This window comes from Panulirus ornatus, chromosome 44 (assembly GCF_036320965.1).
Source record: "Panulirus ornatus isolate Po-2019 chromosome 44, ASM3632096v1, whole genome shotgun sequence".
Classification (NCBI taxonomy): Eukaryota; Metazoa; Arthropoda; class Malacostraca; order Decapoda; family Palinuridae; genus Panulirus; species Panulirus ornatus.
This window is the reverse complement of record NC_092267.1, coordinates 4,486,317-4,503,574: the sequence shown is the minus strand read 5'-3', so window position 1 is coordinate 4,503,574 and position 17,258 is coordinate 4,486,317. Positions and strand designations below refer to the sequence as shown.

The 17,258-nt window shown below is 37.9% G+C and overlaps 1 protein-coding gene across 1 annotated transcript; it reads left to right on the top strand.

Annotated features, from left to right (window-relative positions):
- Positions 1–15,750, top strand: Clp (Cleavage and polyadenylation specificity factor subunit 4). The gene is made up of 6 exons (XM_071687643.1): positions 1–218; positions 5,420–5,623; positions 7,428–7,617; positions 10,314–10,464; positions 13,252–13,362; positions 15,512–15,750. Exons 1-6 carry the CDS (start codon positions 116–118, stop codon positions 15,581–15,583), a joined length of 831 nt encoding a protein of 276 aa, XP_071543744.1. The 5' UTR covers positions 1–115; the 3' UTR covers positions 15,584–15,750.
- The last annotated feature ends 1,508 nt before the right edge of the window (positions 15,751–17,258 follow it).

Here is a 17,258-nt window from a genome sequence, read left to right as displayed (position 1 = left end):
ATAATTCCAACTACGTAAACAAACAAGATAGCTGTGCAGCTAAAATTGTCATGATACTTGGGGTTTTGTGAGTGGAAATAGTGACTTAAGTGCAAGAGAACTAAGGAAATCCAAGATGGAAGTGATTGTGGCGAATGTGGACAAGGTTACCTTCGACATTGAGGCCCAGCTTGAGGAGCAAGTGGGAGCCCAGACACTGCCTTTCCCTGGCATGGACAGTGAGTGTCCGAATTACTGCTTGCATGGATGAATGATGCATTTGTACCAAAAGAATTTTAAGCTATAAACCCATTTTGGGTAAATTTGGAGTGTAGGGAAAGCACAGGGGTAAAAAAGACTAATGGATCTGAAAAAATCACGTGTAGAGGCATTTGTTCTTAGTACGTGATTTCGAGTGATGCTGACGAGTTATATTGAAATTAAGGTTGATTCCCAGTGTAGTGGCATCATGAAATATCCCTTATGAAATGCATATCAATAACTCATTATAATAGGTGACATAGACTTCGGGGGGGGACATGATTTGAATCTTATTTTTGGTAAAATTTTCGTTTTGGACATCCATCATTTGGAAATTAGTGATTTTCGTTATAAGTGAAGGTCAGAATCGTTCAAAAGACATCAAAAATAATGGGAGATTCAATTTCAACCAAATCATACCTAACATAATAGGCTTAAAATCCCGAAATTCAATGTTCATTCGAAACATTATGTTGATTATTATAATAGAAATCGTATGTGAATGAGTAGAGATGACCATGAGTATGGAGGAAAATGTAGTGCAGAAGTAAGTGAATCATTAGCTACTAGAAATCAACAGAATGTATGAAAATCTAACTTCTCCTAAGGGCCTAGATTTCCCCTGTTTTCATTACACAGTCTGAATGCATTTAAATCATTGTGATCTTCCCTCTGCTTTATCGGTTACATGTGGATGGAGGGAATAAACAATCTTAGTGAACGCAGCAAGTGATCAAACTTTTTGACATCTGAGTAGAAAGACGCTGTAGCTTTCATATAATTTAAAAAAAAAATCTTATAGTTAATTTAGGTTGACAGAGATTTCTGAAAACAAATTCACCATACTTATAGAAATGAAAGCATAAAGCAGAAGAGTTGAGGAAATACGCTTGGTATGCATATGGTATACACATTACCTTTTGAAATTATATTAATTATGGCAATGTACTGTTTTTTGTGTTGACTTTGAGAATTTTAAGGCACAATCATGCCAGTTTCGTGTTACAATGACATTTATGTAGATAGTGTACCACGTCAAATCACTAGATATCTTTTACATCAGAAAAGCAATTTTTGTGTAAAGTGGGTAGAGTCCGAAATCTTAACACTGCGACCCTTGGTGAATCCTTCTTGACTGATAAGTATTGGCTTTGCACCATTGGAATGGAGATCATGACACAGAATCATAAGAATGCAATCGCCAATAGCTACTTGAAGTCAAGTGGTGAAGAAAGACACTTGTCAGTTTGATTTGACAATAAAACACATTTTGATAGATTTTGTTCTTTTTAAGATTTTGTCCTTTTAAGAGCAAAGAACAATTTCATTGCAGTGGCTGGTCCATGAATGAATTGCATGGCAACATCTGTCACATTGACAGGTTAATGTAATTTTTAAAGCAAAGGAATTTTTATTATAGATTTTAACAATTTATATTAATTTACATATTATACATGTGTATGTATGTGTATATATGTGTGTATGTATGTATATATATTTGTTTATTTATTATTATTTATTTATTATACTTGATCGCCGTTTCCTGCATCAGCAAGGTAGCACCAGGAAACAGATGAAGAATGACCCATCCACTCGTATACACATTTGTATACATAAATGCCCATACACATACATATACATATATACACATGTACATATTCATACTTGCTTGCCTTCATCCATTCCTGGTGTTCCCCGCCCCACAGAAAACAGCATCGCTAACCCCTCCCCCCCTCTTCAGTGAGGTAGTGCCAGGAAAACACAAAAAAGGCCACATTCATTCAAACTCAGTCTCTATCTGTCATCCATAATGCACTGAAACCACAGCTCCCTATCCACATCCAGGCCCCACAGACCTTTCCATGGTTTACCCCAGACATTTCACATACCCTGGTTCAGTCCATTGACAGCAAGTCGACCCTGGTATTGTATATATGTATTTTATTTTATTTATATTTTGCTTGAATGAATTTCCAAGATAGAATATTTTGATATGTACTAAGAGCACTGAATAGCCTGAGAAGCTCCAGTGCTTGACTTATAAGCCTAAATTTTATAATCCAGTCCATAAGAATGCAGAAAAGTAATAGATTGCTTATGTAAGCATAAATTTCCTTAGTTGATTGGATCTCTACAGTATTACAAGTGGATTTCACTTTGTATATTGCTGTAATTTGATGTAGAGAGATCTCATTGCCAGAGGAGGTAAGGTGAGGTTTTGATAGGTTCTGTTGATTTGATAGTGTTTCATATACTTTAAAATTTCATGTTTCCACTAATCATCATGGCTATCCCCATTACCTCATTCATTATGGAAAGATAGATATTACTGATCCATTTGGAATCTTGCTCCCCTATCTGAATTACTTTTGCTAAGGAGTTGGATGACATGTTTCTTCAAGTCCTTGTTATATCTTTGGCTCCCATAAACTAGAACTTTGCCAAAATTGAATATTCATGCAATAATGAATATGACAATTGTGGGGAGGGCTGCTGAATTCAGGGAAAATATTAGGTTAACCCCTTATTTCCTTACTCAGGTGTCCAACCATTTGAATCATAGTTTTTTAGAGTTGTTTGAAAAGTTTTGTGTTTAACCTTACAGTCAAGACATTCATATAGACAAAAAATATATCTCTGCAGAAGTCTGTTTTTCCTCTTTCACTTTAATGATGTGCAGAAGTTTTCTCGAAGATTTAACGCTGTCCATAGAAAATATGCAGGAGTACAGACTTGAGTATCAAGTGAGTTGTCACAGTAGTTATTATTTCTTATTCTACTTACATTGAAAAACTGATTACTGATTGTATTATTACTATTAGTATATCCCTGGGGATAGGGGATTAAGAATACTTCCCACGTATTCCCTGCGTGTCGTAGAAGGCGACTAAAAGGGCAGGGAGCAGGGGGGCTGGAAATCCTCCCCTCTCGTTTTTTTTTTTTTTTTTTTTTTGATTTTCCAAAAGAAGGAACAGAGTGGGGCCAGGTGAGGATATTCCACAAAGGCCCAGTCGTCTGTCCTTAACGCTACCTCACTAACGCGGGAAATGGCGAATAGTTTAAAAGAAAAAGGAAAGAAGTATATTTTATGTTATGTGATAGATATTTGTTATAATGAATATGATTTATTGATAGTTTTTTAATTGCAGGAAAATTACAAGATCTTGTAGAAATACCAGCCACACCAGCCAGTTGCAGTGTTGTCAATCAGTTACATGCAGAGGCTTTTTTTTTTTTCTGAAACATCTCCCTCATCTCAACAAGATCCGAAGATAAATCATTATTGCCACATTCTTCTGGATCGTCTGCCTAGGCAGGTCCTCTTAATCTAGTGAAATGCTATAAAAGATTTTATCATCAAACCTTGGAGAAGTCCCACTAAATTCCCAATCAGATCTTTACTTAGCTGGGAATCCACTGGAATTCTCAGATTGGCACTATTCATATCCCCAGAAACATGGTTGGAACCATGCAATTGCTGTGATTGCCTTACAATCCCAGACTTTGGTATCTCAACAACAACGAGAGCAATTTTTCATAAAGTTGACTTTTACATCTTTGTGCCAAAGGTTTACCCACTGGGTAAACTACTACTTGCCTGCAGGAAGTAAGAACCTTGCAAGAGCACCTCTGTGGGAATTTTGCTTCAGTTTCTTTGAATTAGTGGTCCAGTGTAGAGAACCTTCACAACCTATGCCTTGGAAATCTCCAGTAATTTCTATGGTGGTTTGGATAGACACACTTTCAAGGATGAGTCTTCCATTCTTTAAGGGGTCATGCAGAAATGGACCCGTGGATGAAGATGCAAAGTCCTTTAATAGCAACAAGGAGCTGTTGGTCCCATGGTTTTCTTATCTTTCAGAACATCCTGAATCTAGGGTGAAGAATTTTATTCCTGTTAGACAAAACTATACATCTGCTGCCTGATGAAGAGAGTTCTTGCAGATTCCCAACTCTTTTAGAGTTATTGGGAAAGATTCTCTCTTTGGCTGATTCCAAGGCCTATCTCCAAACCTCTTATCTCCAAGGACCATGCAATGTTTGGCCAGATGTCAGTAGGGTAGGAGGCTTTTAATTTGATCATTCTCTTGGAATAGCAACCAAAGTAAATCTGTTTACCCCCAGAACTAGTGCATTAATTCTGATGTATGTTTCTCTGGTTTTAGATGAGGGTGCATTTCAAGGCAGTGTGTATTTTTCATTAATCACTTTCCCCTGCCTTCCCATTCCTTCTTTTTTAGAAAAGCCTTTCTTTGTACAGTGTGATTGCATTTGTATTGACATCTATATCCTGTGGATAGTGAACTGTCTATAGTCAAAAGGCAGTGGGTCAGTGACAACATTGTGGCTGTATCTGATTGGCTGAGAGAAGGCCTAGAATGAGAGATCAGGCCATTGTCAGGTTGAAAGGATACTTCCTTGTGGATGAGTGGAGAAAGTGTTCTGCACCAGACAGACAGACAGAGAATTAGAATTAGAAGCTCCTAATTCTGATATTCAAAGAGAGAATTTTTCACGCTCGCAAGAATGCCTTGTAGAGAAAAGATTTTTCAAATTTCAAGACCATTTTTAAGCATTTTATGTGTGGAAGGTCTTTTATTTCTCTCTATTGTGCCTACTACATCTGTCACAGCTGAAGTTTCATATCACATAAGGGAATATGTACAGTGCTGTAAAGCCATGAGAAAGTTATTAAAAACTTATGTACATTTTATGTTTCTAACATTGATACCCACCTATTTTTTTGTGTGTGAAGTCATTCTAGAGGACTTACCTCATTCGTGAGTTCATTGCATTTTTAAGTCAATGCTATTTTTCTTTGTTTCCTTTTCTCTTTTTCCCCTCTGTCAGTATTCTAGAAACCATTTCCAGGAAAACCTAAAAATGTCTCATAGAGGGTCTTCTGCTGAAAGTAAGCATTAAAACAACTCCATACATTCCTCCATTATGACACACTTCACATACACATCTTGTATCTGTACTTTCACCTCATGATTTTTCATTTTGATTTTCCCATGTATCTTGTCCTACTCATTTAACTTTTAGTTGCTGTTTCTTCATCTGTACATCATAAACTTATTACCCACCCTGCTGTGTAGCAAAGGGTTTGTGGGATATAGAATTGATGAATTTATTACGTATGAACATTTTAACATTTGGCTCATAACATTCTTTTCAGAATCAATAGCTGCAGTGTGTACATTTTTTATGCGTGGGACCTGCAGCAAAAGTACCAGCTGCCCATTTCGTCATGTACGTGGAGATAGAACTGTAGTATGTAAGCACTGGCTCCGTGGTTTGTGCAAGAAGGGTGACCTGTGTGAGTTTCTTCACGAATATGACATGTCAAAAATGCCAGAGTGCTATTTCTATTCACGCTTCAGTAAGTATTGTCATTTTACGCTTGATATGATATTTTCCAGATTTTTGCATAACACTAAAACAATGAATTACTAGTGTAAAGTGAAGTGTGGTAAAGCAGCAGGAGTGGACGAGATTGGAGTTGAGTTCCTCAAGAAAGGGAATGATGGTTGTAGATTGGTTAGTTAAGCTATTCACTGTTTATATGGCCTAAGGTGGGGTGCCAGAGGACTGGCAGAATCCATGTATACTCTCTTTATATAATGGCAAGGGTAACAGAAGTGAATGCTTGAAATACAGAGGTGTAAGTCTGTTGGGTATGCCTAGTAGGGTGTATGGGAGGGTGGTGATTGAGAGGGTGGCAGCATGGATGTGGCATCTGACTGGGGAGGAACTGTGTGGCTCCAAGAAATATAGAGGATTAACCTTGTATCTTTCTAAGAACTACTCATGGTTGACATCATAAACTAATTTGAAATTTTAAATGTAGTGATCAGGTCAACCTTTACCCATCTCTCTTCCATGGTGGATAGATTTGAAACCTGTATTCTTTCCCTGTAACGTGGCTCTCTTTATTCTGGTACCATCTCTGTTGCCCTCCTCTAGACCTTCTTTGTTAGCTCTTTGTGCTTCTGTAAGTGTGGTGACCAACTCGAGAAGCGTATTCTGGTACTTCCCTTCATCTTTTTTTAATGTTTCTCAGTTAAATGTTATGTCCTCTTGTTGTTCTATCCCCACATCTCTGGGAGAACTGTCCTTTCTATATGTCATCATATTTTTTTTTTTTTTTGTGAACTCATAAAAGCTGTGATCAGGTCACCCCTCATTTTTCTTTCCTCCTAGGTGGGCAATATAAAAGCCTTTAGTCCTTTCTTGTAACTCAGCACTCTTAATTTTGATGCCATCTTTGTTGACCTCCCTGGACCTTCAGTTAGGAGTCCGTCCTTTCTGGCAAATAATCACTTATGTCACATATATCACCTCAACCCATTTGGAAAAGGCTCTCCCAATGTGTGTTCCCTTACACAGAGATTATCTTCTATCCATCACAGAAGTTTCCCCTCTTATTTTTACCAGTGGATCCAGCTTTTTAGTCAGCCTCCCATGCAGGACAGTATAAAGTTCTCTGGCAGTTCAGATGAAAATAATCCAACCAGCCTTCCCTTATGTCTAAAACTTAGCTCACTAATTTCCAAATCTGAGCTCACTCTCTTTTAGAACTCTAAGAGGTTTGTTACACATGATCTCTTTTCCATAAAACCAGTATGTATCTCTTCGGTAGAAAGTCATTCACCTACTTTCACATATTCTTTTCCATAACCTTGCACACCACGATCATCATTGAGACTGATCTGTAGTTCAGTGCCTTTTTCATTCCCTTGGCACTTTGCCCATCTCTCATGTACAGTATCTCAAGAGTTCAAGATTTTGTTGGAGAAAGGCAGTGTGTTCATGCATGTGTGTATGGGTTTGTGTTTCAGGCCAATATTAGACATTATGCAGTCATGCTTTAGTGGCCAGCTTGACTGGTTTGTACAGCTGAGTGACAGCCAGCATTGCTTCTAGAGAAAAACCTTTTCCCGACTCATGCTTTCTAGATATCTTAATAACTTCAGTTATATTCTGTTAGCCACTGTAACTCCAGTGAAGTTTTATATAGCTGAGCAGCCTGGCAGTCACTGTGCTCATTGTAGCCCAATATCACTTTGTCACACTTTTCTCTCCAAGACATCCATTTGCTGCTTGTAAGGTGTCTGACTTGAATTATTTATTTGTGGTTCCCAGAATCATAACAATATCTTAAAAGATATTAATACTCTTCCTAGATGCCTGCCACAACAAAGAGTGTCCATTCCTACACATTAACCCAGACATGAAGATGAAGGACTGCCCATGGTATGATAGAGGATTTTGCCGTCATGGTCCTCAGTGTCGAAATCGTCATGTTAGGCGGGTCCTTTGCATGAACTATTTTGCTGGTCTTTGTCCAGAGGGATCCAATTGCAAGTTTATGCAGTAAGTGTCTTTCAGAATAATGTTTTTGAATTGTGTAAGGTATTTTAGTTATAACCAAGAGTTAAACACAAATAGGAGTGCAGAGTCGACTAATATTTATGTGATTTTTCATGTACTGATTCATATGACAGTATTTTTGCCTGATATATCTTTGTTGATCAAGTGGGTAAATTTGGTACTGTATTTAGTACTCTGACTTGGTTAGTATTAGGCATTTAAGACGTAAACGCTTTTGGTACTTAACAAGTTTCGTGGTATATCAAAATAATGTCAAGTATTTATATAAGCTCTTTTGGCCTTGTTGATAAACCAGAAACAGCCTCTTTAGATGCACTTATGTGAAGTCAAACAGATATCAGCAAGGTCACATAGGACCTGCCAACTTGGGTTCATCTGTGATGGAGGTTGATGATATGTATAGATTTGGATCTTGAATGTCTTTATAGATATTACAGGAACACAGTTAATAGTAGAAGCTGATACTCTTATCATTTAACTAATCTGCATTATGACATCACTTGAAAAAATCATTTATACAGTAGAATAGCGGCCTACCACTGCAAATGACCACAATGAATGATTAATGTAAGACACACAAAGTTAACAAGTTGTCTTCATGTTTTTGTCCCTGAATCAGATGGGATAAGCCCAATTTATGTCATTCAGGCTTGATAGGCAGCTAGAACATCTCTGTCTATATTTTTGTGTTCATCTGTAGAGGGATCATCTTTGGCAGCAGGGTAGATGCTTAGTCAGTACATTTTTTTTTTCATGATGTCAAAGCAGGTGATGGATATTTAAGTACTAGGTATTTCTAGTGGAGCAAATTTTCAGTAATTATATAATGATTGATGACATAACTAGTTGACTGTGGCCTAGCCTTAGTTTTGCATAGTTACCTTCCTTTGGGTCATGTTATGACAGATATCTAGTCCCAGTCTTTTAAGCAGTAGCATTGAGTATGTCTGCCTTGGAGTTAAGTATGACAACTTGTACATGATGCCATATGAATATATTAGACAAAACATGTTGTACAGTATTCTGGGTCATCTACATTTCTTTTTTGAATTACTTGATTTAAAGCAATTCATCCTTCCTCATGCAGTGCTACCCGAGTAGAAACTCGTTACCCATTTACCGTTTTCATCTCCTCTGTATGACATTCAGTTTTGTATTCCTGTGCATGATACTGTCAGCTTAGCTGGTACATATTGTCCTCTAAGGTGGTGTTGGCATCATTTGGGGATAACTTGCACTACATGCCTTTGTTTATCAAATGGAATGTAAAATGAAAAGGTATGGCTGGAAAAATGAAGAAATTAAGAATGTAATTACTGAGAGAACATGGCTCTAATGATGATAAAATAACACCTTTGATACCATATACTAGAGTATTGATACTGAATCAGAAGCTGCCAGCCCTCTCCATCAAGCAAATGGGATGATTTTAGTAAATGAGAATGAAAAAGTTTATAATTTTCTGTGCTAGCTTTGTCATCATCTACTGTTTTGGACTTTCAAGTCCAACAAACTGATAAGAGCATTGATCTAAGTAATAAAACAATTAGAATTAAAGCACCATGTGTGAAGAAAAGATTATGCTGAAAGTAAGGAAAATAGAGAATGTGTCTGTGTCAAACTACGATTATAATGGCAAAATAAATGCATTGCCCCAAACTTGCAGAGGTTGGGTTCCCTTCCAAAAACTTTTGGGGTATTAGGTTTAAGAGCTTTACAGCAATATAATTTCAAATGTGTAATATCAAAGTGAGTTGCATGAAGTGGTCACAACTCTCCCATTGATTACAGTAGTGCTTTGAAGTAGATTTTTTAGACTGCCCCTTAGGACACATAATTTTTATTGTACGCAAGTGTGTATGTGACGTAATTGGTCATGCATTATCCTCTCTATCTTAAAATACACCAACATCTTGTCAAAGAACTACTTGAGATAAAGGCAAGTGAAGAGTCTCATGTCTGTCCCCAACTGGAGCTCCCTTAAGGAAATGGCCATGGCAAGTCTCCATAACTGATGAACTGCAGTGTCACTTTGTAGCCTTTAGTGCCTCACCCTTAACAGAGGGCCACTCTAGCACAGTGTTTGCAAAGGCTCCTACCTAATTCTTCTACTGACTACTTCTACCCAATACTCCTTTGTACATACTACTTTCACCATGTGCTTCTACCTAATGCTGCTGCCTAATGTTCCTACTTACTACCACTATCAGTTGCTCCTACAATTTTGCCAGGAGGCAGGACAAGCACATAGTGCTTATAACAGGAAAAGCTAGTTACGAAGAATGAGCTATGTGAGTTAATTGTTGTCAAGTGTTATATATGACAGGTAGAGATAGTATGTTTGTGGACAGAATGCCAGTAGTGGGGGAGGCAGAAAGGAAAGACAGCTTCCATGGGCTGGAGGAGTGCAGCTTGACAACTACTGAAGTACTGGGTAATTACGCAGCTGTCATTAACCCTCACAATACTTAGGCGGGTAGTACTGGTAATGTACACCTCTTGTCATTGGCTGCCTACCTACTACTACTACTACTATGTATCTTATGTATTAGACCTTCAAAGATTGAGGAAGCTAATTTGGTTGGTACAGGAAGATCAACATCATTTAGAATGAACTGTATGCAAGTATAGATTGTAATGACATTAGTGTTTTCATATAATTCTCATTCAAATTTCAGCCCAAGATTTGAACTGCCACAGGTCATGGATGACAAGCAGCTACCTCATAAGAAACAGGGACTCACTTGCCACTACTGTGGAGAAGCAGGGCACAAAGCTTCTCACTGCTTCAAGGCCAATCCTGAATTTAGAGAACAGAATGCAATAATTGTGAGTAATAGTGAAGCCTTTAAGAAAGGAGCTGTAATTAGAGTATTTTAAGAAATGATAGTGTGAGGATTAAAGAAACAATAATTTTTCATTGAGACCTTGAGTGAGTACTGGTTGCTTATCAGCCTCTGTTTAGAATTAATATGATTAATTTTCCAAGATTAGATGTGAAATGATGCAAGTGGTGCAAGAAAATTGAGATTATTATTTGAAGATGTGCAGTATTCCAATTTTTTAGAATTATGCATCTGACACTATGATTTAAATCTAAGCAGTAAGTTACAATCTCTCATGAAAAAGTAACGGTGATGGTCTGTTGCTATTGTTATGGAGAACAGTCTCCTTGATATAGAGGCGGTCAAACATGCTTAAGGCATAGATAAGAGGTAAACAACATAGACCCATCAGATAGAGAATCATATTATGAGATAAGTGGTAACATTTCTCAAATGACCAGGCATTTGTACAGTTACTAAATTTGTACCAAATTTACTTGGATTCACAAACTTTGAGACTCATTTCCTTGTTTAACTAGTAAACCCAATTCCATTGTGAGTGTTATTAGTCTTTCTTGTTTAAGCTAAGGGTTATGCTCGATATAAGGTCAAATTCAAACTTTCTTAGTGAAAGTGGGACTTCCTTTTCCATCCAAGTTCTGTATTGTATTAAATTTTCTTGCACACAGTAAGTAAATTTTTAAAGATATACTGTAAAAGATATTGAATGAATATTATCAATGATTTTACTGTACTCAATAATGTAAAAGATTTTGAATGAATATTATCAATGATTTTACTGTACTCAATAATACAAGAATATGCTAACAAGTAGATAAAATCTGCCCACTCCTTGCTATCCACCTCGTGGTGAATATTGAATGAACATTATAAATGATGTGGTACTCAGTAATACTGGAATATGTAAACAAGGGGGGAGATAAAATCCTCCCACTCCTTCCTATCCACCTCTTGGTGTCAGTGGCCCATTGACTCAGCCCAAGTCTGCCCGTCAACCAGTCTGCAGCCTCAGCTCGACGCTTACGCATACTCATACAGTCTAATAGCACACTCATGCACATTACAAACTGATGTTTCATGTTCTAAGCTAAATACTCTTCCACATGACTTCAGTGCTGTTTTGTAGTCTGTACTTTGCTTACCATGGTGAGACAGTACATGAAAATCACATCTTATTTCAGTCTTCTACCTTGCTCATGATTAACAGTCACATGCCAAGCATCACAGTATGAAATACTGCACTATGAATTAATGCTGTTTCTTTTAACGATTCTATTAACTGCTCTCTGCATCTACCATCCCTCCTTGTACCTTGAAACATGCTAAATTAAATTGTTTTCCATGCTCTCTCATTTACAGTTTCTACATAATTGTGCCATCTCAGCAGGGATGCATCTGTTTGACCCTAAAATGTCTTCTTCGTGCCATACATCTTCCGTACATCTTCGTTCTCTGTTCTTTGTGGTGTCTTAGTTCCTCTTGTTGCTACTGCAAGACTTTTATATCTAATCCTTTTATATGATTTTCATGGAATGATAATCAGAAAAGGAGCAAAGGTATCAGAATCATGGGCATGGTTGATTCACAGGGTTGTTATGCCATCTTGACTTCTTTCACTGTATGGTGCGGTAGGTGGTGGCAGCACCTATATTTGGGCATCAAGATGTGTGATGCCCTGCAACTAAATGAATCTTCAACATTTTCTACTGATTATTTGTTTAGTCTGATGGTGGGGGTATTGTGATTGATGTAACCTGACAAGAAAACAGTTATATTTTGTTCTGTTCTCGAAGTAAGCTACATGATTGTGCCATCTCAGCAGGGATGCATCTGCCTAAAATGTCTTCTTCGTGCCATACATCTTCATTCTCTGTTCTTTGTGGTGTCTTAGTTCCTCTTGTTGCTACTGCAAGACTTTTATATCTAATCCTTTTATATGATTTTCATGGAATGATAATCAGAAAAGGAGCAAAGGTATCAGAATCATGGGCATGGTTGATTCACAGGGTTGTTATGCCATCTTGACTTCTTTCACTGTATGGTGCAGTAGGTGGTGGCAGCACCTATATTTGGGCATCAAGATGTGTGATGCCCTGCAACTAAATGAGTCTTCAACATTTTCTACTGATTATTTGTTTAGTCTGATGGTGGGGGTATTGTGAATGATGTAACCTGACAAGAAAACAGTTATATTTTGTTCTGTTCTCCAAGTAAGCTACATAATTGTGCCATCTCAGCAGGGATGCATCTGTTTGACCCTAAAATGTTTTCTTCGTGCCATACATCTTCCTTACATCTTCGTTCTCTGTTCTTTGTGGTGTCTTAGTTCCTCTTGTTGCTACTGTAAGACTTTTATATCTAATCCTTTTATATGATTTTCATGGATGATAATCTGAGAAGGAGCAAAGGTATCAGAATCATGGGCATGGTTGATTCACAGGGTTGTTATGCCATCTTGACTTCTTTCACTGTATGGTGCAGTAGGTGGTGGCAGCACCTATATTTGGGTATCAAGATGTGTGATGCCCTGCAACTAAATGAGTCTTCAGCATTTTCTACTGATTATTTGTTTAGTCTGATGGTGGGGGTATTGTGAATGATGTAACCTGACAAGAAAACAGTTATATTTTGTTCTGTTCTCCAAGTAAGCTTTCTCTGAAAAAAATGCTATAAACTATTTTGTAAAATAACCTTGTATGCAAAAATCTGGCTAGACTTATGTCACATAGTTTTACTATTTTATTCTAAGAATATCTTATATAATTTTCAGAGTTTGGCTTCAGGTGGACCGAGGAATCAGCCAGGCAAAGAAAATTCTGGGCCCCCTCTACCCCATCCTATTGATAGCAACAGTCGCCTTGATAACATTATTTGTTTCAAGGTAATGATTTTTTTCCATTGATTTTTGTTGTACATGTTTCTGATCGCTTTGTAAGTGTTATTTTTGTCATCTCCATTCTCATCTCTGAACAGGATAAATCACTTGCACAAAATCTTTTAACCAGTTCTGGTCATAGAGCCTACTCTCAAATATAATGCACCCAGAGTTCTATGATTGCTTTCTTAAGTGACAGAGTGTCTGCTTGCACATCCAGCCACATAGCCCCATTGAATAGAACAGGAATACAGAGGATACAGTCTACAGTCTGTAAATGAAAAGCTTGATTCCCATAGCATCTGATTGTCTTATTTCCACAGTAATCTTAACATCTGTTGCTGGCTGGTTCAAACCATGGTGTTTTTGTTAAGCTGTCATGATGATGATTAAAGAGAAAGTGAGGGAGAATTGGTTTGTTATAGGCCTGTTTTCAGAATGAATAGAAATTGTAGTTCTTGGTTAAGAACCAAAAAAAGCCTGTGATTAGAAGTCAAATCAGCACACTCTTTTTATGAAGGTTTGTTTTTTGGTCAGAAATGAAAGCAGAGTGGGTTACAGGGCAAGAGAAAAGTTTCAAAGTATGTTTTGCTTTGTCCCAGACATGACAGGCATCAGAACAGGACTAGTTAAATCACAATAATCTCTGCTATGTGTTCAACACAACACAAAGTTTCTCAACCAGAGAAGAAGTACCCATACCAGAGAAAGTCAGTACAGAAGCTGCAAGGGTATAACTTTGAACTCTCCCAAAGTGCCAGTGTTGGCATAGAGGGGACTATAGATGGCAGGGGCGCCCAGTTAGAAATAACAGATATAAGATTGTTATTAAAGGACCCTAAGGTGGTAGAAATGGTGTATAAGTTTGAGGAGGATTCGCAGGTAAAAAGAAGTCGAGTGTTAGAAGAGTAGGTCATAAGAGTCAGAACTTGGAGTGGGTATTTAAATAATTGTTCAAAATTGTTAAGTAGGGAAAAAGAAAAGGCCCCTAGCTCCACCAGGATTACCTTGGTTAGAGCCTAACCAGTCGTTATTGTATACATTGAAATCCCATTGCATACACCTCAGCACATAGGTGTAAAGGGAGTAAAGCTTTGTGGCAAAAAGACCAAATAGTCAAAGAATTGCATTTGGTGAAATTTGGATGATGTATATGAAAAACAAAAATAAAGTAATTTGAGGGCAGAAAGATTTTGAGCCAGATGGCATCAAAGTTGGGGTCTCAAAATCCATAAGGTGAGCAATGGGTGTTTTTGCACCTCATTTGGCACAAACTTCATGTTTAGAGTAGATACATTGATAGAGATCATAGTTGGAGTTTTGATTGTGCAAATGAGAAGTAACCATGGACAGGCGGGTCTCAGAAAGAAGTAAAAGATCAGTAGAGGAGGCAAACAGGTGGTGTTCATCAGAGAAAAGGCCAGAATTAAGACTGCAAATGGTACAAAAATAGACAGAAAGAGCCAGGTCTAGTAGATCTGTAGCTATAGAAGTTGGTTGGATCACAGTCACATGATGGCTGTCAAGTGCATCCTAGGATCAAGCCAATCCTGAGTGGTGCTGCCTCTGCTTGGGTAGGGGTTGCTGGTGGTGGTGATGGTTGTTAAGTAAGGTTTGGTTTAGCAGGGTTAGGTTAGTTCCTGACTAAATTAGTGAGCCTTATTGACCATTGCTGCAGCTCTGAATTGGTACAAGAGAAGTATTCTCTGTGCTGCTATAACTTTGAAAAACTAAAATATGGATTTGATAGAAAAAGTGGACATGTTGGCAAGCATTTTGTATAATAAAAAGAGTCTGTCACATTAGGGTTTCATACTAGCAACCCATCCGTGGATGAGGCAAGGGAAAAGATATCGCAATCTGAGCCTAAAAGGAGCTGTGTAACAAATGCCATAGTGCTAGCTCACTGCATTGCCACCACTATCCCTCCCAAAACCCAGATGGTAGTACCTCCCTGGTCAGCGGTTGCCTGCCACCTAGCACGACTAACCACGAAATAGCAGTGGTATTTGTCCCCTACTGCAAATGTGGTAAGTTTCATAGCACTCCTTTGATCCCATTTGTTTTCATTTTGATACACACAAAGTAATCATAGAGTTTGTTGTCTGACGTGATGCATACAAATATTAGCTAATTTTTTTTTTTCCCCTTTCAGTGTGGTCAGCAAGGTCACTTTGCAAACAGATGTTCCAAAGGCCAGTTTGCCTTTCTTAGTTCTGGGAACTAAGGCATGCTGCAGTAACCTCTCCACCAAGATTTTATTTATAGTAATATTCTTTATTACAATTTTGCTAGAACTGTATAATTTAGTATCATTTATTATAATTGCAGAATGGATTATGTGTGCCTGTTGAATGTAAGAGTCTGAATGAATAATAAGTGTAAGAATTTGTACCTCATGTTTTATTTCCACAAATTGCATCTCATCCTCTGTTTTTTATTTTCCTTTACCTAAAAAAAACTGTGTATAAATATATGTCTCTGTTCTCTTTGGGTGAAAACAATCGTGAAACCCATAAAATGGGGCGAGATTACTTTAGCCTGTTCATATGGTTTAATATTTTCTTTGGCCTACAGGAAATATTCTTTTTTAGGCCATATTTAAAGGCCTATTTTAGGGAGAATAAAAGGATGTTTATGGAAGGAGGTAAATAAAGTGCATAAGACAAGGGAACAAATGGGAACTTCAGTGAAGGGGGCTAATGGGAAGGTGATAACAAGTAGTGGTGATGTGAGAAGGAGATGGAGTGAGTATTTTGAGGGTTTGCTGAATGTGTTTGATGATAGAGTGGCAGATATAGGGTGTTTTGGTCGAGGTGGTGTGCAAAGTGAGAGGGTTAGGGAGAATGATTTGGTAAACAGAGAAGAGGTAGTAAAAGCTTTGTGGAAGATGAAAGCCAGCAAGGCAGTGGGTTTGGGTGGTATTGCAGTGGAATTTATTAAAAAAGGGGGTGACTGTATTGTTGACTGGTTGGTAAGGTTATTTAGTATATGTATGACTCATGGTGAGGTGCCTAAGGATTAGCGGAATGCTTGCATAGTGCCATTGTACAAAGGCAAAGGGGATGAAAGTGAGTGCTCAAATTACAGAGGTATAAGTTTGTTGAGTATTCCTGGTAAATTATATGGGAGGGTATTGATTGAGAGGGTGAAGGCAAGTACAGAGCATCAGATTGGGGAAGAGCAGTGTGGTTTCAGAAGTGGTAGAGGATGTGTGGATCAGGTGTTTCCTTTGAAGAATATATGTAAGAAACACTTAGAAAAGCAAATGGATTTGTGTGTAGCATTTATGGATTTCGAGAAGGCATATTATAAGAGTTGATAGAGATGCTCTGTGGAAGGTATTAAGAATATATGGTGTGGGAGGCAAGTTGTTAGCAGTGAAAAGTTTTTGTCGAGGATGTAAGACATGTGTATGTGTAGGAAGAGAGGAAAGTGATTGGTTCTCAGTGAATGTAGGTTTGTAGCAGGGGTGTGTGATGTCTCCATGGTTGTTTAATTTGTTTATGGATGGGATTGTTAGGGAGGTGAGTGCAAGAATTTTGGAAAGAGGGGCAAGTATGCAGTCTGTTGTGGATGAGAGAGCTTAGGAAGTGAGTCAGTTGTTGTTCGCTGATGATACAGCGCTGGTGGTTGATTTGTGTGAGAAACTGCAGAAGCTGGTGACTGAGTTTGGTAAAGTGTTTGAAAGAAGAAAGCTGAGAGTAAATGTGAATAAGAGCAAGGTTATTAGGTACAATAGGGTTGAGAGACAAGTCAATTGGGAGGTAAATTTGAATGGAGAAAAACTGGAGGAAGTGAAGTGTTTTAGATATCTGGGAGTGGATTTGGCAGCGGATGGAACCATGGAACCATGGAAGTGAATCATAGAGTGGGGAAGGGGGCGAAAGTTCTGGAAGCGT